At 44.0% G+C, this 27,579-nt stretch overlaps 1 protein-coding gene across 1 annotated transcript in view; it reads left to right on the top strand.

The window, feature by feature from the left end:
* Positions 1 to 27,579, top strand: part of LOC142160021 (uncharacterized) — a 139,266-nt gene that overhangs the window by 8,038 nt on the left and 103,649 nt on the right. The window contains exons 2-5 of the mRNA XM_075214941.1: positions 5,653 to 5,844; positions 5,963 to 6,043; positions 6,162 to 6,238; positions 7,673 to 7,784. Of these exons, the coding sequence (XP_075071042.1) occupies positions 6,010 to 6,043; positions 6,162 to 6,238; positions 7,673 to 7,784 (223 nt within the window). The 5' untranslated portion in view covers positions 5,653 to 5,844; positions 5,963 to 6,009. The remainder of the gene's footprint in view (positions 1 to 5,652; positions 5,845 to 5,962; positions 6,044 to 6,161; positions 6,239 to 7,672; positions 7,785 to 27,579) is intronic.

Genomic DNA, 27,579 nt, shown 5'->3' with positions numbered 1-27,579 from the left:
GTACTCTACCCTCTCTTTCATGTGCCTCCTGTTCTCCTCTCTCCATGTCTATATCCCTTCTGCTCTCCTGTGTACTCTCCCTCCCTTCCTTGTGCCCCCTGTTCTCCTCTCCCCGTGTCTATTTCCCTTCTGTTCTCCTCTGTACTCTACTCTCCCTTCCATGTGCCTCCTGTTCTCTTCTCCCCGTGTCTATATCCCTTCTGCTCTCCTGTGTACTCTACCCTCCCTTCCATGTGCCCCCTGTTCTCCTCTCCCCGTGTCTATATCCCTTCTGCTCTCCTGTGTACTCTCCCTCCCTTCCTTGTGCCCCCTGTTCTCCTCTCCCCGTGTCTATTTCCCTTCTGCTCTCCTGTGTACTTTACCCTCTCTTTCATGTGCCTCCTGTTCTCCTCTCTCCATGTCTATATCCCTTCTGCTCTCCTGTGTACTCTCCCTCCCTTCCTTGTGCCCCCTGTTCTCCTCTCCCCGTGTCTATTTCCCTTCTGTTCTCCTCTGTACTCTACTCTCCCTTCCATGTGCCTCCTGTTCTCCTCTCCCCGTGTCTATATCCCTTCTGCTCTCCTGTGTACTCTACCCTCCCTTCCATGTGCCCCCTGTTCTCCTCTCTCCATGTCTATATCCCTTCTGCTCTCCTGTGTACTCTACCCTCCCTTCCATGTGCCCCCTGTTCTCCTCTCTCCATGTCTATATCCCTTCTGCTCTCCTGTGTACTCTACCCTCCCTTCCATGTGCCCCCTGTTCTCCTCTCTCCATGTCTATATCCCTTCTGCTCTCCTGTGTACTCTCACTCCCTTCCTTGTGCCCCCTGTTCTCCTCTCCCCGTGTCTATTTCCCTTCTGTTCTCCTCTGTACTCTACTCTCCCTTCCATGTGCCCCCTGTTCTCCTCTCCCCGTGTCTATATCCCTTCTGTTCTCCTCTGTACTCTACTCTCCCTTCCATGTGCCCCCTGTTCTCCTCTCCCCGTGTCTATTTCCCTTCTGTTCTCCTCTGTACTCTACTCTCCCTTCCATGTGCCTCCTGTTCTCTTCTCCCCGTGTCTATATCCCTTCTGCTCTCCTGTGTACTCTACCCTCCCTTCCATGTGCCCCCTGTTCTCCTCTCCCCGTGTCTATTTCCCTTCTGTTCTCCTCTGTACTCTACTCTCCCTTCCATGTGCCCCCTGTTCTCCTCTCCCCGTGTCTATTTCCCTTCTGTTCTCCTCTGTACTCTACTCTCCCTTCCATGTGCCTCCTGTTCTCTTCTCCCCGTGTCTATATCCCTTCTGCTCTCCTGTGTACTCTACCCTCCCTTCCATGTGCCCCCTGTTCTCCTCTCTCCGTGTCTATATCCCTTCTGCTCTCCTGTGTACTCTACCCTCCCTTCCATGTGCCCCCTGTTCTCCTCTCTCCATGTCTATATCCCTTCTGCTCTCCTGTGTACTCTACCCTCCCTTCCATGTGCCTCCTGTTCTCCTCTCCCCTGTCTATATCTCTTCTGCTCTCCTGTGTACTTTCCTTCCCTTCCATGTGCCTCCTGTTCTCCTCTCCTTGTGTCTATATCCCTTCTGCTCTCCTCTGTACTCTCCCTCCCTTCCATGTGCCCCCTGTTCTCCTCTCCCCGTGTCTATTTCCCTTCTGCTCTCCTCTGTACTCTACTCTCCCTTCCATGTGCCCCCTGTTCTCCTCTCCCCGTGTCTATATCCCTTCTGCTTCCCTGTGTACTCTACCCTCCCTTCCATGGGCCCCCTGTTCTCCTCTCCCCGTGTCTATATCCCTTCTGCTCTCCTGTGTACTCTACCCCCCCTTCCATGTGCCTCCTGTTCTCCTCTCCTTGTGTCTATATCCCTTCTGCTCTCCTGTGTACTCTACCCTCCCTTAAATGTGCCCCCTGTTCTCCTCTCCCAGTGTCTATATCCCTTCTGCTCTCCTCTGTACTCTCCCTCCCTTCCATGTGCCCCCTATTCTCTCCCCATGTCTATATCCCTTCTGCTTCCCTGTGTACTCTACCCTCCCTTCCATGTGCCCCCTGTTCTCCTCTCCCCGTGTCTATATCCCTTCTGCTCTCCTGTGTACTCTCCCTCCCTTCCATGTGCCCCCTGTTCTCCCCTCCCAATTTGTATATCTCTTCTGCTCTCCTCTGTACTCTACCCTCCCTTCCATGTGCCTCCTGTTCTCCCCTCTCAATGTCTATATCCCTTCTGCTCTCCTCTGTACTCTACTCTCCCTTCCATGTGCCCCCTGTTCTCCTCTCCCCGTGTCTATATCTCTTCTGCTTTCCTGTGTACTCTACCCTCCCTTCCATGTGCCCCCTGTTCTCCTCTCCCCGTGTCTATATCCCTTCTGCTCTCCTGTGTACTCTACCCTCCCTTCCATGTGCCTCCTGTTCTCCTCTCCTTGTGTCTATATCCCTTCTGCTCTCCTGTGTACTCTACCCTCCCTTAAATGTGCCCCCTGTTCTCCTCTCCCAGTGTCTATATCCCTTCTGCTCTCCTCTGTACTCTACCCTCCCTTCCATGTGCCCCCTGTTCTCCTCTCCCCGTGTCTATTTCCCTTCTGCTCTCCTCTGTACTCTACTCTCCCTTCCATGTGCCCCCTGTTCTCCTCTCCCCGTGTCTATATCCCTTCTGCTTCCCTGTGTACTCTACCCTCCCTTCCATGGGCCCCCTGTTCTCCTCTCCCCGTGTCTATATCCCTTCTGCTCTCCTGTGTACTCTACCCCCCCTTCCATGTGCCTCCTGTTCTCCTCTCCTTGTGTCTATATCCCTTCTGCTCTCCTGTGTACTCTCCCTCCCTTCCATGTGCCCCCTGTTCTCTCCCCATGTCTATATCCCTTCTGCTCTCCTGTGTACTCTACCCTCCCTTCCATGTGCCTCCTGTTCTCCTCTCCCCGTGTCTATATCTCTTCTGCTCTCCTCTGTACTCTCCCTCCCTTCCATGTGCCCCCTGTTCTCTCCCCATGTCTATATCCCTTCTGCTTCCCTGTGTACTCTACCCTCCCTTCCATGTGCCCCCTGTTCTCCTCTCCCCGTGTCTATATCCCTTCTGCTCTCCTGTGTACTCTCCCTCCCTTCCATGTGCCCCCTGTTCTCCCCTCCCAATTTGTATATCTCTTCTGCTCTCCTCTGTACTCTACCCTCCCTTCCATGTGCCTCCTGTTCGCCTTTCCCGTGTCTTTTACTCCATTTACTCAGTACATGGTGTAAAAATAATGACGCAGCTGATATTGTTCATAAAGTGAATGGATAACATGTTACAATAACTCTACATGTGCGCTTATAAGGGGCCCTCCCGCTGTCTAGAACCCTTCTCAAGTGTGAGCACAGAGATCCCACACAGATCCAGAAGTGCACTTAATGCTGCAGTTGTCCGCGCATTGATTCCACCAGAACATCTTGAAACGGGAATGGCTAAGATCTCCCTGTGCTTGGCTCCTTCATTCACCACTTTCTCATGGTGCAGCCAATCAGAATATCCTATAGTGCTGAGATACCAGGATGGAGAGAAGGGACATGACAGAGAGTGAAGCATGGTTTTTAAAATATAATCTAGCTGTCCTTAGCGAAACCTACCTCATTATCTGACCACAACGGCCTGAGCAGATCTCCATGTGTGCCAGGTATTTTGTCCTGCTCTTGCTGCCAGTAGAAGGGCACGTTTGAGATATGATGAGGTTCCTGACTGGGGTTCTGCAGTAATATGATTTGCTATGTGCTCAGTTTGATAGCAAGTGATATCAGCGCCAGAGGACTCTCTTATCAAGGTTAGCTGAAGTGCAGCCTCTTGTTAAAAATGTAATTTCTCCTTTTCGGACCCACTGGTACAATACAGTAAATAAATAAATAAAATAGCGTGCCTCCCCCAAACAGATTACCGCTGGTACTAGCAAAATTAGTGGGACAAAACCGTGGTACTAGAACCAGCGGTGGGCTTTTCTAGCCGGGGCTGGTGGCACTATTGCAGGGAAACCCCCTGCCATGATGACAACCAGCCTGAGGCTGGTCAGCACGGGGCTGGATTCCCTAGGGCGATGGGGTCCGCCAAAACAAAAAAAAAAAAAAAGTGCCCCTTTCCCCCAGGGGTACCTAGCTGAAATGACTGGGGCTCTTCTCACACCCCTGGGCGGTGGGTTTGGGATAAAAAAATAAATTTATTTTCTTCCAGCTTGAATATCCCAAATAAATCACTGGACCATACTTGGCAAAATAAAAAAACCATTACACATGACCAGATCCTGACTGCAGAAGCTCACGTCACATAATGAAAAAATGACAGCTGCTAGGTCTATTTATAACCTGGGGCATTCAGCTCTGACAGAGTGGGAACGCCCTAGGACCGGAGCTCTTGCAGTCAGGAGCTAGTGTGCATCGTTTGTAAAGTTTGTTTATTTTGCTAAGCATGTTGCGGTGGATTATTTAGGTTATTTCGTCAATGGTAAATATGTCATCATTTCGCGGTCGTATTCACCGTCACCGAACTGCCTACATCACATCTCTATATAGGGGTTAGTGTGTATCAGGAGTGTGATATCATTGTAACCTGTATATCCTCATCTTCATTTATTTATATAGCGCCATCAATTCTTCAGCGCTGTACAGAGAATATTTGTCAATCACATCAGTCCCTGCCCTATTGGATTTTACAGTCTTTAATTTCCTAACACACACACACATATACACACAGACTGGGGTTACTTTTTGTCAGCAGCCAACTTACCTACTAAGAAATATATACATTTATCCAAAAAGGATAAAAAATGGGCGCTTCTGTGAGACTTCAATATGAAATTGTTAATAATGCAAATGAATTCTAAAAAACAAAATAAATTATTAAAAAAGCCATTTTAGAATAAACGTGGTACTGGTGACTGCAGCTTTTCTGTGGATTTATTGTGTGACAATCCCTAAAGAAATTGGAACAATATAGACAGTTAAGAAAACTTCCCAAACAGTTTATGGCAGCCAGATTCTGTTGGGACCTTTAATGCACCAACACAAAATGGCATTCTTTACTATAAAAATATATTTTATTACACCAAACCAACCGCCCAGGGGTGTGGGAAGAGCCCCAGTTCTTTCAGTTACATACCCAGGGAGAGGGGTTGTCATTATGGCAGGGGGTTCCCCAACTTACCTAGTATGTGTGGGAAGAATCCGGAGTACCCAGAGGAAACCCACACAAACACGGGGAGAACATACATACTCCACACAGATAAGACCCTGGTCGGGAATCGAACTCATGACCCCAGTGCTGTGAGGCAGAAGTGGTTACCACTGTGCTGAGTTTTCAACTTTTACTATATTTTTAGGTGTATTTCTGTTTTACAATTAAGGGATGGTTTTCACTTGGACGTGGGCTTTTTTTAATTTTGCAAATTAGACAAGAATGGCTTATTACAAATACAACCCCATGTCTTGCCTATATACAAATATATTTATATAGCTTTTACCTGTGCTCCCCTAGTCCTTGGACCAGAAGTTAGGAACAGCAAAGAAAGGGCTATATATACTCCATTTTTTGTAGGAAACTGTTATATAGAGGAAAGGAGTTGTATAGTAAAGGAGTATGTATATGTAAGAGACTGTTGTATATTTTACAACATTAACCCCTAAAAACAACTTCAAATAGGTGGCTTTTTAATTTATCTTTTTAATAAATGTCTCTCTCAATACACAGGATGAGACCGCACTGGATAAGACAACTGGTGAACAGGTGACAACCAGGAGCCGTCCGTGAGTGTCAGGAGGATTGAGCAGGACCCAGAGCCCCATCACGGGGCCTCCACCTCACTCACTGATACATGACAGAGACAATGACCAGAAGATCCTGGAACTCACCAACAAGATCATTCAGCTGCTGACTGGAGAGGTGACTGCTGGGAATGGGACATTATACAGTAACACCAGGGGATGTGTCTGGGTGATGACCATTGTGTGTGTCAGGTTCCTATAAGGTGGATGATGTCACTGTCTATCTCTCCATGCAGGAGGGGGAGTATATATAGGAGGACACAAGGATCTGTACAAGGACGTGATGATGGAGAACCACCAGACCTTCACATCACTGGGTAAGAAGAGACTTTAATTTTCTGTAAAGGGGAGAGCAGTTTAAGGACCACTTAGATACACTCATCATCTGATCATCACATATAAACAATATAATTAATCATTGTGTCTTTCCTACAGATGGATCCAGTAACAGAAATAACCCAGAGAGATGTCCCCGTCCTCTTTATTCACAGGATTGTACAGTGGAGTATCAGGTAGATGGCATTTTAAGGCGTTAGGGGCTTTTACCAAACATCAAAATACCAAAGCGACTTTTCAGTATATGATCTGTAGAGCAGATGTGTGGGTTTAATACACTGATATTCTTCTATTTCATCTCAATACAATCAGACATTATTAACGTGTTGGTCACAGCTGTACTAATACACTTAGCTGTTGTAGACTATGAAGCGTAATGTTCGTGGCTGTAGGATGCTGTGTGCGGTGTCTCTATGACTGGTAGATGGGTTTCTGTGGTGATGTAGAACAGATTCATATGGTTGTGGCAGGACCACCATCGTAGAGGGTCTGTAAGAGAGCACAGCAGTATGGGGCCCAACCAGCCCTGGGTCCAAGCAGGTTTATTAGAGGAGGGGGCTCCACAGTGAATTAAAGTACATAGCGAGCTCCCTACCTAGACAGCGGCTGCTCCTGATATGTGAGAGAGGGAGGGGGGCTCCTTCCTGAATTAAGGTAGAGCATGGGGGACACCACAGCTGCCACATTAATGGATCATTTAAAAATGGGGGTGGGGTGAGCGAAGGAAGGAGGGGGCCCTCCCTGTTACATTTATACTGGGCCCTGCAATTCCTGGTGACACCCTGGGTTGTGGGGCGAGCTGGAATGTTAAACGCAGGGTTATAAAGGAGAGAAATAGAATGGAGAATCCATTCCCAAATCTACAGGATTAAAGCTAGAAATGGTGATGTGGAATAAATGGTACGTAGTATGGTCACAATGCCAGAGGATAAAGGATATTGTGTAAAGACAGTAATAAATTAAACAGATTAACATAGGGTGCCTATGGGTTTACTAAATATGGTGGAATGAAATAGGCGATGAGATTACAGATCACTACAACCAGATAAATGTGTATGGTTAGAGTAGTTTGGTATAGTGGTGACGGGGTATGAACAGTGGGTGTCTTATGGATAGTGCGGTTCCACAGGGGGGATAATATGTAATGTAATTACTACTAACAATGTGAGCAGTGTCGGGTATGATCTAAGGCTGTCAGGGAACTAGTGATGGGTACATGAATAAATCAGTGTTAGAAACCCTGTTGGAGGACAGTAACTGGTGGGTGTTGATCTGTATGTAGGAGGTGATATTAATGGGAAAGCTGAGTGAGTGTAGCTGGTGGAAATCTGTGGGATGCAGAGATTGGTGTGAATGACAGTGTGCTAACAATGTGGGATGTGTGTAAATGAGTGAAATAAAGGGTATAATGTACAGGATAATTTAGCAAGGTAAAGAAATAGGAATGGAGAAGACAATTACAAATTAAATATTAAATGGACGTATAGATAAAGAGCGCTAAAACTGTGTAAGTCGTGTTCTGTGGACTGTAGGGCGCGGCTCCAATGTGTCTTTCCACCAGTTTTATGGCTTCCTTAGTGTGTTGTTTTATGTTTTTGTGGGTTATTTAGGGTGAAGATCTGACTAATATTAAGGTAGAAGATACAGAGAGAGAAGAAGAGATGTATGTGAGGGGTGATCAGCAGTGTAAGGAGGAGGAAATCCCTACAGATATCAGCACAGGTGAGTAATATACACTTATTACAGAGAATAGTCAAATTTTCTCCTTGTTCAGTCACTACATCTCTTATTCTACACCTTCCTCTGTCAGTACAAAGTATGAAGCCATCAGCCCCTATTAGACTCCTGCTCTCCTCCTCACATCATATCATTGTACTACCAGCCCAGAGATCTGACCAGTCTCCTCCCCACAGTCTGGTGATTCTCATACATCAGGAGCCATCAGCCCCTATTAGACTCCTGCTCTCCTCCTCACATCATATCATTGTACTACCAGCCCAGAGATCTGACCAGTCTCCTCCCCACAGTCTGGTGATTCTTATACATCAGGAGCCATCAGCCCCTATTAGACTCCTGCTCTCCTCCTCACACCATATCATTGTGCTACCAGCCAAGAGATCTGACCAGTCTCCTCCCCACACTCTCTGGTGATTCTCATACATCAGGAGCCATCAGCCCCTATTAGACTCCTGCTCTCCTCCTCACATCATATCATTGTACTACCAGCCCAGAGATCTGACCAGTCTCCTCCCCACAGTCTGGTGATTCTCATACATCAGGAGCCATCAGCCCCTATTAGACTCCTGCTCTCCTCCTCACATCATATCATTGTACTACCAGCCCAGAGATCTGACCAGTCTCCTCCCCACAGTCTGGTGATTCTTATACATCAGGAGCCATCAGCCCCTATTAGACTCCTGCTCTCCTCCTCACACCATATCATTGTGCTACCAGCCAAGAGATCTGACCAGTCTCCTCCCCACACTCTCTGGTGATTCTCATACATCAGGAGCCATCAGCCCCTATTAGACTCCTGCTCTCCTCCTCACACCATATCATTGTGCTACCAGCCAAGAGATCTGACCAGTCTCCTCCCCACACTCTCTGGTGATTCTCATACATCAGGAACCATCAGCCCCTATTAGACTCCTGTTCTACTTACATCTTATCATTGTGCTACCAGCCCAGAGATCTGACCAGTCTCCTCCCCACACTCTCTGGTGATTCTCATACATCAGGAGCCATCAGTCCCTATTAGACTCCTGCTCTCCTCCTCACATCATATCATTGTGCTACCAGCCAATAGATCTGACCAGTCTCCTCCCCACACTCTCTGGTGATTCTCATACATCAGGAGCCATCAGTCCCTATTAGACTCCTGCTCTCCTCCTTACATCATATCATTGTGCTACCAGCCCAGAGATCTGACCAGTCTCCTCTCCACACTCTGGTGATTCTCATACATCAGGAGCCATCAGCCCCTATTAGACTCCTGCTCTCCTCCTCACATCATATCATTGTGCTACCAGCCCAGAGATCTGATCAGTCTCCTCCTCTCTGGTGATTCTCATACATCAGTATAAGAGACGTCACCATAGTGATTCAATCACTGATCAATGAGATGAGAAACTGAACGACATATAAACGTCTGCACTTTCACCATAAACTATGAGATGAATGAGCCAACCAAGATGTAATAAGTGAGTAGCCCTCTGACCTAATAGAGCAACGCGGCTCAGATGCCTCCTGTCATTAGTTAGACCTAACGAGGACAAGTATGTGCTATAGTAGGTACTGCCCTATGTCACTCTGCAATGTGGATCTAAAATTATTTAGCAACAGTCATAACAAATTATAAACCCAATAACTACTTGGATCAGTTGGGATTTTTCCCTTTAGAGAAACAAGGGTTAATATCTCCAAGGCACTTGGTCTAATTGAGATTACTGAATTCGGGGCCTTCTTGCTATATTGATTTCTACTCATGCGGAATATTCATAGACTGGGCTTTCTTGAAGGGCACTAAGACAAGTGGGAAAGTTTACAACCTTTTCAAAGGGACCATTGACCTCTGACCATACCCTTTTATTGTGTGTATGAGTAAATGGCATAATTTCAGATCATGTGCCATCCACCCATGGTACCAGACCGCGCTGGCCGCTATCTCACTTGGGGGCCTGTTTGTGAAGCCCTAACCCACGTGGAAAATGCTTTTCCCGTATGGTTTAGGCATTTGTAAGTAAAATGTTCATTTTATTAAAGTCTAACGCATCTCCTGCATTAGGCAAAACACCGCACAATCCAGCAGTCCCCATAGTACTCAGCGGGGACTGCGGTCTGGTCAGTTTTATCAAGCTCCGGAAAGCTAAGGTTGAGCCTATTGGCTTACACCATCTAAAGACGGCATTAGCCGTTGAACGCTATGGTGAGAGCATCTCAGGAGAGCGCTCTTTGGATCCTCTCCAGCAGCTGCTCTCCTCAGTGCTGTTTTATGTAAATGAAATCTGCGCATGACCGGCCCTAGGTCGCAGCAAAGACCCTAGTAAAGACTTTATTAGTAAATTGCCCCGTAGAGTCACCTGATGTAGTTGCGATGACAGATGATACTTTACATGGCAAAAATCCAGAAAATATTATATAGTCCCCTTGATCTTTTTCTTGGTTGTTGAGGTGTCTCTTTAGCTCTTCACATAAAGACCAGAATATTGTGCAAATAAGACTCCAAACGGATCTCTGTAATGTGATATTTTGTGTGGATACAAATCTGTGCCATGTGCTAAATCCTAGTGGGTAAAGTATGGACTCAAATGGAATTTTCCAGACGTCTGTTCTATATCTATATATTACATCTATCACGGTATGTAAATACTGGTATTAACAGTGACCTAGCCTGTTTATTGCTGTATTACAATACATTTAAGGTTGGGTGATATATAGGAGAGGCCTCCTTATATCCAGCATAGGGAGTCATTCCTGCTTTTCCTATGGAGCTATAGGCTGCTTGGCGTAATGTATGAACCTCATCTGATCATCACAATAAAAACAACGTATTCAGTCGCTGTGTGTCTCCTACAGATGGATCCAGTGACAGAAATACCCCAGAGAGATGTCCCCGTCCTCTCTATTCACAGGATTGTAAAGAGGAAATTCACAGTATCCCACAGGAGTATCAGGTATGTGAAATTTTGGCTCTTGCCAAATACCAAAGTGACATTTTACTATATGATCAGTAGAGCAGCTGTGTGTCAAATACACGGATATTATTCTGTTTAATATCAATTAATAAAATCGGACATTATTAATGTGTTGTTTAATTGTTTTGTTGGTTTTCTTAGGGTGAAAACCTGACTATTAAGGTAGAAGTTATAGAGAAAGAAGAAGAGATGTATGTGAGGGGTGATCATCAGTGTAAGGAGGAGGAAATCCCTACAGATATCAGCACAGGTGAGTAATAAACACTTATTATAGAGAATAGTCACATATTCTCCTTGTTCAGTCACTACAACAATCTCTTATTCTACACCGTCCTGTATCAGTACAAACTAATGAGGAAAAAGTATCTGCTCAGTGGGAGAGTCAGGAGCCTCCAGTCCCTATTAGACTCCTGCTCTCCTCCTCACATCATATCATTGTGCTACCAGCCCAGAGATCTGACCAGTCTCCTCCCCACACTCTCTGGTGATTCTCATACATCAGGAGCCATCAGCCTCTATTAGACTCCTGCTCTCCTCCTCACATCATATCATTGTGCTACCAGCCCGGAGATCTGACCAGTCTCCTCCCCACCAGGGCCGGATTAAGACATTGTAGGCCCCTGGGCTTGGGATACTGTGAGGCCCCCATTTGTCAAGCACTTTATGCCCAGTCCGATATTGGGGCCCCCCTCAGTAATATCGTATTGGGCATGTCTACCTTCTCACAATCTAACCCTAATTTTTCCACCACATCTTAAACCTAACCTTCTCCTACCTCATCACAACCTAACTCTAACCTATTCCTACCTCCTTTTAGCCTAACCCTATGCTCTTACCTACTCAAAGCTCCCCTATGGAACCACTAAACTGCAAATGAATGAACCTCAACCTCAAATGAATCTGCCTAACCCTAACCAAGTACAATCCCAGTGTGTTTCATGGCTCTAAGGCCTGCGAAAGAGAATATATTCACAAAGCTCACTTGTATTTCTGGATAACAGGTCAAGTGCAATATATATATATATACTGTGTATGTATGTATATATATGTATATATATATATATATATATATATATATATATATATATATATATGTGTATGTATCCTTGTGCTTTTCCTCTGACTTTTCTCTCCTTGTGGTGGTTGTCACTTCTCCAAATGGCTGTCACACCAGTCTATTTACTCTTTACCATCAGTGTTCCAAAAATGTCTGAGCTGTTTAACCAAAATAGTTAATGGGTAACAATAAAATCAGTATAACCTGCAATCTATCTAATCCGACCAAGCTTCTATTCTTGTGTTATTTTATGCATGGATTTCCTATTTCACTATATAGAAAGTGACCATTAAATATCATAACATAACATTTTAAAAAGCCAGGGAACATCAACACACACCCTCACTGTCACTATCACGCACTTTTTTGATTCGTTTGCTAACTACTTACCTGTGCTGGCGCTGCTCAGCTTCATGATGCAGGAGGCATCTGTCTGGGCTGAAGCTAAGGAAGTCACGCGAGAGCCTCTGCAGTCCCCTCTCTGTGACAGGCAGCCTCCTTATTCGCTGCCAGGACAGCGTCACTGCCGGATCCGCCCCTTCAGGTCAAACCAAATATGAGAGATTCGCCTATCACCCACCACCATCCCCCGTGCCGCCGGAAAACAAATAATAAAAAAAATGTACTGAAAACACATGAGGCAGTGTATGGATGGCTAATCCGCCCCTGGCCCCCAACCTGATGAAGAAAAAGCCGACGTTTTTTTTAAAAAAAAAAAAAAAACAACATTTTAAAATCTCTAGGGCCCCCAGCTGCCCAAGGTCCCTGGGCTGTAGCCCATAAAGCCCTTTGGTTAATCCGGCCCTGATCCCCACACTCTCTGGTGATCCTCATACATCAGGAGCCATCAGCCTCTATTAGACTCCTGCTCTCCTCCTCACATCATATCATTGTGCTACCAGCCCAGAGATCTGACCAGTCTCCTCCCCACACTCTCTGGTGATTCTCATACATCAGGAGCCATCAGCCCCTATTAGACTCCTGCTCTCCTCCTCACATCATATCATTGTGCTACCAGTCCAGAGATCTGACCAGTCTCCTCCTCACACTCTCTGGTGATTCTCATACATCAGGAGCCATCAATCTCTATTAGACTCCTGCTCTCCTCCTCACATCATATCATTGTGCTACCAGCCCAGAGATCTGATCAGTCTACTCCTCTCTGGTGATTCTCATACATCAGTACAAGTGACGTCACCATAGTGATTAAATTACTGATCAATGAGATGAGATCCTGTGTGACAGTGTCCATGATCCGGAGAAATCTATATGCCCTTCTTCAATTGCTCTCACCAAGGGCCTTGGCATTGTCTTCTGATAATATGTAGGATGAGGATATCTAGACTTACGTTTGCTTGTTTCCTACCAAGAGAAACTGAACGACATAAAAACGTCTGCACTTGCACCATAAACTATGTGATCAATGAGCCAACCAAGATGTAATGAGTGAGTAGCCCTCTGTCCTAATAGAACAACGCGGCTCAGATGCCTCCTGTCATTAGTTAGACCTAAAGAGGACAAGTATCTATTGTGCTATAGTAGGTACTGCCCTATCTCACTCTGCAATGTGGATCTAAAATTATTTGCAACGGTCATAACAAATTATAAACCCAATAACTACTTGGATCAGTTAGGATTTTTCCCTTTGGAGAAACAAGGGTTAATATCTCCAAGGCACTTGGTCTAATTGAGATTACTGAATTCGGGGCCTTCCTGCTATATTGATTTTTACTCATGCGGGATATTCATAGACTGGGCTTTCTTGAAGGGCACCAAGACAAGCAGGAAAGTTTACAACCTTTTCAAAGGGATCATTGACCTCTGACCATACCCTTTTATTGTGTGTATGAGTAAATGGCATCATTTCAGATCAAGTGCCATCCACCCATGGTACCAGACCGCGCTGGCCGCTGTCACACTTGGGGGCCTGTTTGTGAAGCCCTAACCCACGTGGAAACTGCATTTCCCGCATGGTTTAGGCATTTGTAAGTAAAATGTTCATTTTATTAAAGTCTATCGCACCTCCTGCATTAGGCAAAACAGCACAATCCAGCAGTCCCCATAGTACTTAACGGGGACTGCGATCTGGGCAGTTTTATCAAGCTCCGGAAAGCTTAGGTTGAGCCTATTGGCTTACACCATCTAAAGATGGCATTAGCCGTTGAACGCTATGGTCGGAGCATCTCAGGAGAGCGCTCTTTGGATCCTCTCCAGCAGCTGCTCTCCTCAGTGCTGTTTTATGTAAATGAAATCTGCGCATGACCGGCCCTAGGTCGCAGCAAAGACCCTAGTAAAGACTTTATTAGTAAATTGCCCCAAAGGGTCGTCTGCCGTAGTTGTGATGACAGATGATACTTTACATGGCAAAAATCCAGAAAATATTAAATAGTCCCCTTGATCTTTTTCTTGGTTGTTGAGGTGTCTCTTTAGCTCTTCACATAAAGACCAGAAAATTGTGCAAATAAGACTCCAAACGGATCTCTGTAATGTGATATTTTGTGTGGATACAAATCTGTGCCATGTGCTAAATCCTAGTGGGTAAAGTGTGGACTCAAATGGAATTTTCCAGACGTCCGTTCTATATCTATATATTACATCTATCACGGTATGTAAATACTGGTATTAACAGTGACCTAGCCTGTTTATTGCTGTATTACAATACATTTAAGGTTGGGTGATATATAGGAGAGGCCTCCTTATATGCAGCATAGGGAGTCATTCCTGCTTTTCCTATCGAGCTATAGGCTGCTTGGTGTAATGTATGAACCTCATCTGATCATCACAATAAAAACAACGTATTCAGTCACTGTGTGTTTCCTACAGATGGATCCAGTGACAGAAATACCCCAGAGAGATGTCCCCGTCCTCTCTATACACAGGATTGTAAAGAGGAAATTCACAGTATCCCACAGGAGTGTCAGGTATGTGAAATTTTGGCTCTTGCCAAATACCAAAGTGACATTTTACTATATGATCAGTAGAGCAGCTGTCTGTCAAATACACGGATATTATTCTGTTTAATATCAATTAATAAAATCGGACATTATTAATGTGTTGTTTAATTGTTTTGTTGGTTTTCTTAGGGTGAAAACCTGACTATTAAGGTAGAAGTTATAGAGAAAGAAGACGAGACGTATGTGAGGGGTGATCATCAGTGTAAGGTGGAGGAAATCCCTACAGATATCAGCACAGGTGAGTAATAAACACTTATTATAGAGAATAGTCACATATTCTCCTTGTTCAGTCACTACAACAATCCCTTATTCTACACCGTCCTCTGTCAGTACAAACTAATGAGGAAAAAGTATCTGCTCAGTGGGAGAGTCAGGAGCCTCCAGTCCCTATTAGACTCCTGCTCTCCTCCTCACATCATATCATTGTGCTACCAGCCCAGAGATCTGACCAGTCTCCTCCCCACACTCTCTGGTGATTCTCATACATCAGGAGCCATCAGCCTCTATTAGACTCCTGCTCTCCTCCTCACATCATATCATTGTGCTACCAGCCCAGAGATCTGACCAGTCTCCTCCCCACACTCTCTGGTGATCCTCATACATCAGGAGCCATCAGACCCTATTGGACTCCTGCTCTCCTCCTCACATCATATCATTGTGCTACCAGCCCAGAGATCTGACCAGTCCCATCCCCACACTCTCTGGTGATTCTCATACATCAGGAGCCATCAGCCCCTATTCGACTCCTGCTCTCCTCCTCACATCATATCATTGTGCTACCAGCCCAGAGATCTGATCAGTCTCCTCCTCTCTGGTGATTCTCATACATCAGTACAAGTGACGTCACCATAGTGATTCAATCACTGATCAATGAGATGAGATCCTGTGTGACAGTGTCCATGATCCGGAGAAATCTATATGCTCTTCTTCAATTGCTCTCACCAAGGGCCTTGGCATTGTCTTCTGATAATATGTAGGATGAGGATATCTAGACTTACGTTTGCTTGTTTCCTGTCAAGAGAAACTGAACAACATACAAACGTCTGCACTTGCACCATAAACTATGTGATCAATGAGCCAACCAAGATGTAATGAGTGAGTAGCCCTCTGTCCTAATAGAACAACGCGGCTCAGATGCCTCCTGTCATTAGTTAGACCTAAAGAGGACAAGTATCTATTGTGCTATAGTAGGTACTGCCCTATCTCACTCTGCAATGTGGATCTAAAATTATTTGCAACGGTCATAACAAATTATAAACCCAATAACTACTTGGATCAGTTAGGATTTTTCCCTTTAGAGAAACAAGGGTTAATATCTCCAAGGCACTTGGTCTAATTGAGATTACTGAATTCGGGGCCTTCCTGCTATATTGATTTTTACTCATGCGGGATATTCATAGACTGGGCTTTCTTGAAGGGCACCAAGACAAGCAGGAAAGTTTACAACCTTTTCAAAGGGATCATTGACCTCCGACCATACCCTTTTATTGTGTGTATGAGTAAATGGCATCATTTCAGATCAAGTACCATCCACCCATGGTACCAGACCATGCTGGCCGCTGTCTCACTTGGGGGCCTGTTTGTGAAGCCCTAACCCACGTGGAAACTGCATTTCCCGCATGGTTTATGCATTTGTAAGTAAAATGTTCATTTTATTAAGGTCTAACGCATCTCCTGCATTAGGCAAAACAGCACAATCCAGCAGTCCCCATAGTATTCAACGGGGACTGCGGTCTGGGCAGTTTTATTAAGCTCCGGAAAGCTTAGGTTGAGCCTATTGGCTTACACCATCTAAAGACGGCATTAGCCGTTGAACGCTATGGTGAGAGCATCTCAGGAGAGCGCTCTTTGGATCCTCTCCAGCAGCTGCTCTCCTCAGTGCTGTTTTATGTAAATGAAATCTGCGCATGACCGGCCCTAGGTCGCAGCAAAGACCCTAGTAAATACTTTATTAGTAAATTGCCCCGTAGAGTCACCTGATGTAGTTGCGATGACAAATGATACTTTACATGGCAAAAATCTAGAAAATATTAAATAGTCCCCTTGATCTTTTTCTTGGTTGTTGAGGTGTCTCTTTAGCTCTTCACATAAAGACCAGAAAATTGTGCAAATAAGACTCCAAACGGATCTCTGTAATGTGATATTTTGTGTGGATACAAATCTGTGCCATGTGCTAAATCCTAGTGGGTAAAGTATGGACTCAAATGGAATTTTCCAGACGTCTGTTCTATATCTATATATTACATCTATCACGGTATGTAAATACTGGTATTAACAGTGACCTAGCCTGTTTATTGCTGTATTACAATACATTTCAGTTTGGGTGATATATAGAAGAGGCCTCCTTATATGCAGCATAGGGAGTCCTTCCTGCTTTTCCTATCGAGCTATAGGCTGCTTGGCGTAATGTATGAACCTCATCTGATCATCACAATAAAAACAACGTATTCAGTCGCTGTGTGTTTCCTACAGATGGATCCAGTGACAGAAATACCCCAGAGAGATGTCCCCGTCCTCTCTATTCACAGGATTGTACAGAGGAAATTCACAGTATCCCACAGGAGTATCAGGTATGTGAAATTTTGGGTCTTGCCAAATACCAAAGTGACATTTTACTATATGATCAGTAGAGCAGCTGTCTGTCAAATACACTGATATTATTCTGTTTAATATCAATTAATAAAATCGCACATTATTAATGTGTTTAATTGTTTTGTTGGTTTCCTTAGGGTGAAAATCTGACTATTAAGGTAGAAGTTATAGAGAAAAAAGAAGAGATGTATGTGAGGGGTGATCATCAGTGTAAGGAGGAGGAAATCCCTACAGAGATTAGCACAGGTGAGTACTACATCAATCTCTTATTCTACATCCTCCTCTGTCAGTACAAACTAATGAGGAATAAGTGTCTGCTCTCCTCACATCGTATCATTGTGTGCTACACTATCTGCTCATTCTCATACATCAGTACGAGGGACTTCACCATAGTGATACCATAATTGATCAGTGGGATGAGACCCCATGTGGCATTACCCATGATCCCTGTGCACTAATTCATGTGAGATTACCCATGATCCTCCCTGTGCGCTAATAGTAATAATATTTGTATATGCGTTACTCAGAGAACATTCTCTTGATTGTTTTTGAAGCTTGCTGTGTACTAGCACTATAACTACATGTTACTACATGTAAAACTATGCGTGTTATGGGTGCGTGGTTTAACGTGAAGCAGTGAGATCACAGGCTGTTTCAGTTAATACACCTATTCTGATACTGAAGCGCAAATGTAGTAAGTGAAACAACTTCATACAGCTCAGAAAATCCATCCTACTCAATACTATATTGGATAATTCTTCTAAAACCCCAAGGGGAGGCTTCTCGGCAGCATACTTTTGTGGAACCGGAGAAATAACAGAACTTCAAATTGTCCCTTACAAAAGGCAATGTCTACTGATAAGTCATACGATATCCTGACCTACTTTTGCTCATTTTCTGCCAATAAAACGGCACTTTTGGGGGACGTGGCCTGGTGAGCATGGAGTAGCACACGTTGGTGCGAGCGCTCCAGAACTATTATCCAATATATATCCTGCTACAGTGTAATTTTTACCACAGACATCTCTAACCTGGTGGCTGGGATCCTCATTTGTTGGCACCTAAGTTGTGTACCCTGGCGCTGCCTATGGTGGGTGCATTTTGGAATCGCTGTCACTCTGGTCTGTGACCCCCTCCCCCACCCCCGATCCTGATCTGTGGTCTCGAGACGACTCTGAGAGCGTTGGCTCCCTTGTGCTGTGCTCTTTCCTGCTAGGCTTCGTATGGTCGCTGAAGGTTCCGTTTTCTTTTTTGAAACCTCCTAGGAGACCTCGTCCTGGCTGATATTGTTGTTTGCCTCTCCTTATTTGTTCTTACTGTGTGATGCTGCTGACCGACCTGGATATTGTGTGTGTACTCCTGTGGTTTAACTGCCAATTTATTTACCATATATGACAATTACTGTTGTACTGGAGTAGGTGCATGTTATTGTAGCAGTATGGGTTGGGTCCCTTCCCTCATTTTCTTCCATGAGGGTATTCTTTACTCTATCTTTACCTCACTGTTTGGCAACATTGGCCTGGGAACCCATTGCTTTAGGGCTTGCTGTCCTGCTATCCCCCTTCTTATTCTCCTTTTTCCCTTATTTCTCTTCTTTTCCTGTTTTCCCCTTTTCCTGAGGTTGGGTATCTGGAGTCTACCCTTCCCTTTTCCTTTTTGGGGGGCTTCTTTAGGTGAGTTAGGGGTAGGGTTATTTTGGGGGATGCTCGTTTGTTTGTTTGGAATTCAGGTGTATTAGTTGAGGTTAGATATACAAGGTGGGGTTTCTAGGGGGGTGAAGGGATTTTGTATGTAGGGTTAGGTAATGTGTCGTGTACGTCCATATTTTTAATTTTTCTGTATTGCAGATGTGTATTGTTTATTTTGACTGTGTGGGAACTGGGTGGCTCGGTGTCTATCCGGGGCTCTGGTTGGCGGTGCTTTGAGCACGCTCTTTGCTCTTTGTCTCCATGTTTTATGATGGGTCATACCATGCCCCTTCACCCAGGCCATGACACCCACCAACTCAGATTTTCATGAAACTTGGTACACCTGATACTACAACATATCTCCGAATCCATGTGAAATTTATCTTCTCTAGGCCTCATAGTTTCTGAGATATAAGAGGTCAAAGTTATGTAAAATTTCTCAGAAATGCCAGGATTTGGCTGCCTACTCCCCCTCCCCTGGCAACAGACGATATCCACATTTTTTTTTTCTTTTACTTCACTTGGTTGATATTATCGTCTACGTCTATCTGGAGTCTGTCCTGTGTTTTGCCTGTGATCAGTGGCTTCTTGGGGAGACTCCTTTTCAGGGCTATGACCTGTTGCCTACTGTCAGTGTAGTCCGATGTCCCACCTTCTAGAAACCATTAATCAATGGGACCTGTGCCGATAACTAAAGAAACAGAGAGGCCAAATCCTAGACACTTGTATTGCCTGGTACTGACTGGGAATTATATACACAGCTTTCTGGGTCAAAATCAGACCATATAATTTTAAGATTGCTTAATATACAAATGTATTTGGCAACCAAGGTTATTCTAATGGTTGTTTTCTTCAAGGGCACAGACTGTCTCAAAATAAATTGTGCTCCGATCATATACTGGGCGCAATCATATTTTATATTGAAAATGCAAGTTCCCAATTTTCATAAATAATTCTCTGGAACTCTTCTACAATGACCATGTTAAAGGAGATAATCACCATTATGTGTACATGTGAATATAAAAGATATTAATATAATGAATGATAGAGGTGTGTGTGTATGTATGTATGTCTGTATGTATGTGTGTGTGTGTGTGTATATATATATATATATATATATATATATATATATATATATATATATATATATATATATGTAATATATGGCTAGATATATCTCACACCTGTACCTATCCGTTCAGGACACAATATGGATGGTAAAGCTTTGTCTTATACAAAATATAGATATACATGCAATGAACATTGTGAGTCACAAACCAGCTGTAACACTCTGTCTTGGGACCTACATACAAGACTTGTTTATACTTGTTGTACCTTTACAAGTAATAAGACTGTGGATAGAGCGCAGGCTGCATTCTCATGTGCCCTTTCATCACCTTAATATATTTACTGGGACATTTATCAAACCAGCACCTGGTGCTCTGAACCTGCAAGTTTTGCACGGTCCCTGAAAACTACATAATTCTGCTATAACTTTCTATAGTGCAATGCAAGTGGTAATGTAAGTGTTACACAAACATGGTAAGAACTATGCGCTGTTACATTTATAGCTTTCCTTTCAATACACCTCATGGATCTTGTCCATCGTTCTACAAGCCTGGAGGCAGCAGACTCCAGCTTTATTTTCACAGACAATGGTTTAGTATTTTAAAAAAAGTTTCAGCCATGCACTCTCTTTTTATGTTGTAAAAGAATCAAAATGATTAAAATAAACCGATGTACAATTCTACAAATATAGTGCAGTTTAAAGTCTCAGTGAATGACTTATACGTTATACATTGGAACATCTGGAATTTACTAATTTGAGGCTCTTTCACCATAGTTTTTATTGGAAAATTAATCTTACTCGTATTACATTCATATATATTCCATTTATTTGTTTTATTCTCAGCAGATGGACACAGCCGCAGGAATAACTCGGAGGAACATCTCAAATTATCTTTATATGGAGAAATAGATTATAAGGACATCACAAGGGATTCTCCAGGAGAAAACCACATTACACCAATTATACACCCAGTACTTAGTGCTGATGTATCCTCTCATCCCTTTGATCATGAAATAGAATGTTCTCCTGATAGCTCAGATAATGTTATACATCAGAAAATTCACATGGGTAAGAAGCCATTTCCATGCTCTGAGTGTGGGAAATGTTTTAGTGGCAAATCAGGTCTTGTTATACATAAGAGAATTCACACAGGTGAGAAGCCATTTTCATGCTCTGAGTGTGGGAAATGTTTTTCACAGAAATCAGGTCTTGTTGAACATCATAAAGTTCACACAGGTGAGAGGCCATTTCCATGTTCTGAGTGTGGCAAATGTTTTAGAGTGAAAACAACTCTTGTTGAACATCAAAGAATCCACACAGGGGAGAAGCCATTTCCATGCTCTGAGTGTGGGAAATGTTTTTCACACAAATCACATCTTGTCACACATCAGAGACTTCACACAGATGAAAAGCCATTTCCATGCTCTGATTGTGGGAAATGTTTTTCACAGAAATCAGGTCTTGTTGAACATCAGAGAATCCACACAGGTGAGAGGCCATTTCCATGTTCTGAGTGTGGCAAATGTTTTAGATTGAAAACAACTCTTGTTAAACATCAGAAAATTCACACAGGTGAGAAGCCATTTTTATGTGCCGAGTGTGGAAGATGTTTTGCTCAAAATTTCATGCTTATTGCACATCAGAGAACTCACACTGGCACTAAGCCATTTTCATGCCCAGACTGTGGGAGATGTTTTCTAGAGAAATCATATCTTGTTAAACATCAGAGAATTCACACAGGTGAGAAGCCGTTTCTGTGTTGTGAGTGTGAAAAATGTTTTGCACGAAAATCAGATCTTGTTAAACATCAGAGAATTCATATAACTAAAAAGCCACTTCCCCTTTATGAATTTGGGAAATGACTGAAAACAGATCTTGTTAAACCATTTATTATGCAAACACAGGTGAATAGATTATTTCACACAGGTGAAACTTTGTGTGTTTGCAAGTGGAAATAATTTTACAAATCTAATTCAGCATAGTATCTCGCCTGACACAGGCTCTTCATTTCTTGTTTCTGATAAAAGGGGTTGAGCTGGCATTGTATGTACTACCTAATTGTATTATTTTGATATTTTTATTGCTTATTATCCATTTTGAAAAATAATATCCACTCACCGAGTGGATGGGAAGGAATATCACTTTTCAGTTTGGACTTGATTTTTGGATTGTGTCATCCAAATGGCATAAAAGTGCTCAAGGAGTTAACTAAGTATAATATCCTGTTGACTAGTAATATTTTGAGGCCTGACAGACAAGTTCCTGTCACAAACGTTGCCCTCTTCACCAAAAACCTTAGTAAATGGTGCCACCATCAGGACACAACAACTGAGGAATAATGACTGTCCAATTTGTTGGTTTTTCTGGAGCTCCATGTCGAGTTCAAGCATCATCATCATCATCATCACCATTTATTTATATAGCGCCACTAATTCCACAGCGCAGTACAGAGAACTCGCTCACATCAGTCCCTGCCCCATTGAAGCTTTCAGTCTGAATTTTCTAACATACACACTTTGACAAACAGAGAGACTAGGGTCAATTAGAAAGCAGCCAATTAACCTACTAGTATGTGTGTTATTTTGTGTATCTTTAAGAAGACCGTGTCCTCTCGAATTCTCTTTCCTGAATGAAGAGGATGATTCTATGGAGATAAAATATGTAAACTTGGATTTGTTCTATATATACCGATATTTTCAAAAGAGCTATGTTGTAATATCTTGTAGTGTCATTTTGCTACCTTCTATGACATCGCTCTCTATTTTGACTTCTTTACTAAATAAATTTTTTAAAGGATATTTCCAACTACCGTATATACTCGAGTATAAGTCGAGTTCTTCAGCACAATTTTTATGCTGAAAAAGCCCCCCCCCGGCTTATACTCGATTGATGCTCCAGGACCACAATGAAAAGTACCTGCTTGATTCCACTGCGCTGGTGACCTGCTCTGCTCTGTATGCTTCCAGGTGAGCGGCGCCCGCAAACCCCCGCCCTCCCCTGTGGAGCCATTTGCTCTGTCTGCTCCCGGGTGAGCTAGGTGAGCGGCGCCCGCAAACCCCCGTGGACCGTGCACCAGAGCAGTTAGCGGCGAGGGGTGCTGATGAGAAGCCGAGATGCCCTCACTAGTTCCAATGCGCACATCCTGACAGTGGGGGTCACTGTTATCTAGAGCAGCATAACTGCTGGGTGCCGCTGCTTCTAATGAATGTGCTTCCACTGAAGTGTAAACCTGGGGTCTCAGCTGAATGTATAAAAGTAAAGTAAAAAAAAAAAAGAAGAAGATGAACATAATAAAGTGCATAAAATTCTAGATGTAAATTACCCTCAGCCGCAGCAGCTCCATTACATATAGTGTTTGCAGAGTAAAGGTCCATACACACTGAGCGATTTTTCCCAGCGTGTATGGACAGCGATGATCGTTGTCATCGCTGGGGGGAAAGCCGCTCAGTGCATACATACTGAGCGGCTTTCCCCCTGCCCGGCGCTGTCAGTGGGGGGCGGACGGCTTTCCATAGCACAGCGCTATGCAAAGCCGTCCACAAAGCTGCTCATCTGCTGGTAATACCAGCAGGTGAATGGCTTTCCCGGCAATGATGCGGGGGCAAATAGAAGAAGTACTGTAGCAGGCTTTCAACGCAGCACGGCCTAGTGCATGCGTACTGTTCAAAAGTTTTCAAATTCTTTTTTTTTTTATCCTGTTAGAAATGGATCCCAATACTTCTAATCCTGGACCAAAACAAAAACGCAGGTCATACGAAGCTGGATTCAAGCTTAAGGTTGTGTCAAGAGCAGAAGAGAGCAATAACAGTATTGCAAGTAGGGAATTTTGTGTTGACGAAAAACAAGTGAGGGAGTGGCGGAAAATGAAAGCTGACTTGGAAAAGATTCCAAAGGCAAAAAAAGCTCGACGTGGTTTAACGACTTCATATGAAGCTCTAGAGACTGAATTGCATAAATGGGTTATAGAGTGTCGTCAAAATGGTTACTGCGTGACACGTATGGGAATTCGCTTACGTGCCCTTAAAATGGCTAAAGATGACAAATTAAAAGCACCAGGCATTGAAAATTTTGTTGCGTCAGCAGGATGGTGTACCCGCTTTATGAATAGGTTTGCCTTATGTTTGCGGCAAAGAACAAAGATTTCACAGAAGTTGCCAAAAGACCTTGACGAGAAAGTGATATCATTCCATTCATTCATCATAAAACAAAGAAGGATCCATAACTTTGACCTGGGAGATATTGGGAATATGGATGAAATACCTATGACCTTTGATCTTCCTAGCAACAGAACTGTAACAAGTTTTGGAGAAAAAACTATTTTACTCAGAACCACAGGAAATGAAAAAAACCATTTCACAGTCGTTCTGTCATGTTTGGCTAATGGAACTAAGCTGCGGCCTGTCATTATTTTTAAAAGAAAGACCTTGCCTAAAAAGGTCAAATTCCCACCACGAATTACAGTGCGTGCACATATTAAAGGCTGGATGGATGAAGACGGAACAAAAAAATGGCTGGAAGAAATTTGGAACGGACGTCCAGGAACAGCCTTAAAGAAAAAACCATCATTGCTAGTTTGGGATATGTTCAGAGCCCACACATCTGAGGACATAAAAAAATTGGCAAAGTCTTCTCAAGTTACTTTGGCCGTTATTCCAGGTGGGCTTACATCGGTATTGCAGCCCCTAGATGTGTGTTTAAACAAACCTTTCAAAGACCGTGTGCGAAAAATGTGGCATGAATGGATGTCATCTGGTCAAGCCTAATTGCCAAAAGTTGGAAATCTGATGAAGGCCGACATAGAATTGGTAGCAAAGTGGGTTCGTGATGCATGGGAAGAGATTCCAGAGGACCTGGTGCAACGTGCCTTCAAGAAATGTGGCATTAGTAATGCTATGGATGGCAGTGAAGACAGCGCTTTGGATGAGAACGACAGCATCGATGGTGATGACTGCGAACTCGGTGATGACGACAATGTCTATGCTGATAGCCTCACACCAGATAAAGTTGAAGCTCTGTTTGGACATACAGATGATGAGGAGGAATCCAGCTTTGAAGGATTTTAACTCTTGTGTTTTAGCTTGGTTGCTGATTGACCTAAGGTTTTTGTACTTTTAAAGTTATTGTTGATACCATATTGGTTTTGTTGACTCTCTTTTCCACTTACAGAACTAGTTTACTGTTTTTCTTTGAAATAAATATTCAAAAACATTTAACCTACTGATGCCTCAATTAATGTAATTTTATTGGTATCTATTTTTATTTTTGAAATTTACCAGTAGCTGCTGCATTTCCCACTCTAGGCTTATACTCGAGTCAATAAGTTTTCCCAGTTCTTTGTGGTAAAATTAGGTGCCTCGGCTTATATTCGGGTCGACTTATACTCGAGTATATACGGTAAATAGGGTTTATTTCCAAGTTGTCAGAGAGCAGAATAGAGGATCTCCCCCTCTAAGGACCACTAGACATGTTGTGGAGCCTGCTGTATCGATGGAGCTTAAGTACATTTTATTCCTCCTAATTCTACCCACAATTAGATGTTTAATCTTAGGTGGAATTTATCTTCAAGCCCTAAAGGGAGTCTAACGTTATATTTCATTTCATTTGTATTTTTTGTAAACATTCAAGGATGTATGTGTAAAATATTCTTGAACTAGAACTGTACCTAGTTGCTTTTATACTGCTTGTAAGTCCGCTTGAAGAGCTCACCTTTCGGTAGAGATGCCGTAGTTTGTTTTTTTTCCCACGTAATCCATATATCTTCAAAATTTGACTGTCAATGTTTTTGAGGTATGATAATTCTCTGACAATTTGGGGGAGTATCTTAGCTACACTGGGATGTGCATGACATCAGTGGTGGGGGATGACATAATGACAAAACAATTTGACCAAGAACAGACCGATAGGTAGCAGACACAACACCGATGAGTGTGCTTATAACTTGCACATATACCGTATTTCTCCATGTATAAGGCGCTCCCATGTATAAGACATACCTTAATTTTGGTCCCAAAATTTGAAAAAAAAAAAATATTACGGTAGCTGTCAAAAAAGGCAGGGAGAGTGTAATGGCCGGCTGCTCTGATTGTGATCAGAGCAGCAGGGCAGCACACTCTCCCTGCAATCGCTGCCACTGTGCCTCTGTCCCCCTCCTCCTGGATCCCCGCTGCCACTCTCTGCCTGTTCCCCGCCTGCTGGATCCCACTGCCACTCTCTGCCTGTCCCCCTCCTGCTGGATCCCTGCTGCCACTCTCTGCCTGTCCCCTGCTGGATCCCTGCTGCCACTCTCTGCCTGTCCCCTGCTGGATCCCCGCTGCCACTCTCTGCATTTCCCCGCCTGCTGGATCCCCGCTGCCACTCTCTGCCTGTCCCCGCCTGCTGGATCCCAGCTGGCACTCTCTGCCTGTCCCCGCCTGCTGGATCCCCGCTGCCACTCTCTGCCTGTCCCCGCCTGCTGGATCCCCGCTGCCACTCTCTGCCTGTCCCCGCCTGCTGGATCCCAGCTGGCACTCTCTGCCTGTCCCCGCCTGCTGGATCCCCGCTGCCACTCTCTGCCTGTCCCCGCCTGCTGGATCCCAGCTGGCACTCTCTGCCTGTCCCCGCCTGCTGGATCCCCGCTGCCACTCTCTGCCTGTCCCCGCCTGCTGGATCCCAGCTGGCACTCTCTGCCTGTCCCCGCCTGCTGGATCCCAGCTGGCACTCTCTGCCTGTCCCCGCCTGCTGGATCCCAGCTGGCACTCTCTGCCTGTCCCCGCCTGCTGGATCCCCGCTGCCACTCTCTGCCTGTCCCCCTCCCCCTCGATCCCCCCTGCTGCCCCTGTAACGCTGCCCTCCCCTGCATCACCGCTACCCCTGTATAAGACGCACCCAGGTTTTAGACACAAAATTTTGGGGGAAAAGGTGCGTCTTATACATGGGGAAATACGGTACATTGTTTTTTGCAGGTCACAATTAACTAAAGAGAGATTCGTTTTTGCAGTCTCCAAGCTTGGTCATTTGTAAATAACTCGGCTAGTTCATCCTTTTAAGGAAGAAGAAAAGGCAGCGGGTTTTAAGTCTTCCCTGTGTCATACGTCTAATTCTTATATCTAGCCACATCTGCCCAACAGCCTTGTGTATGTACCAGGGTAAAGGTTTGAAGATGGGATAGAAGATTACCCTTTATCAGTTTATGCAGTTTAGAAGGTGGCTAAGATTGGTGGCTCAGAAGGCAAGAGCGTAACTGAGCCTCCAAGGATACACATAATTTAGAAAAAACATAAAAATCATATCAAACATATTGTTTATAGGAATTTTGACTTAATTTTTTTTTTTAATTATTTATTTTGAATGGTCAGACAGCAAAAGGTATATACAATACGAAGTCAAAAGTTTACAAAGTATACATAGAAGGACATTAACATTGGAATGGAGTCTAAAGAAAACGTCTTTCGACAACATGAGAGATACATTGACCATATTTTCCT

This window comes from Mixophyes fleayi, chromosome 6 (genome assembly GCF_038048845.1).
Source record: "Mixophyes fleayi isolate aMixFle1 chromosome 6, aMixFle1.hap1, whole genome shotgun sequence".
NCBI classification, from domain to species: Eukaryota; Metazoa; Chordata; class Amphibia; order Anura; family Limnodynastidae; genus Mixophyes; species Mixophyes fleayi.
This window is presented reverse-complemented; position numbering and strand designations above follow the sequence as displayed.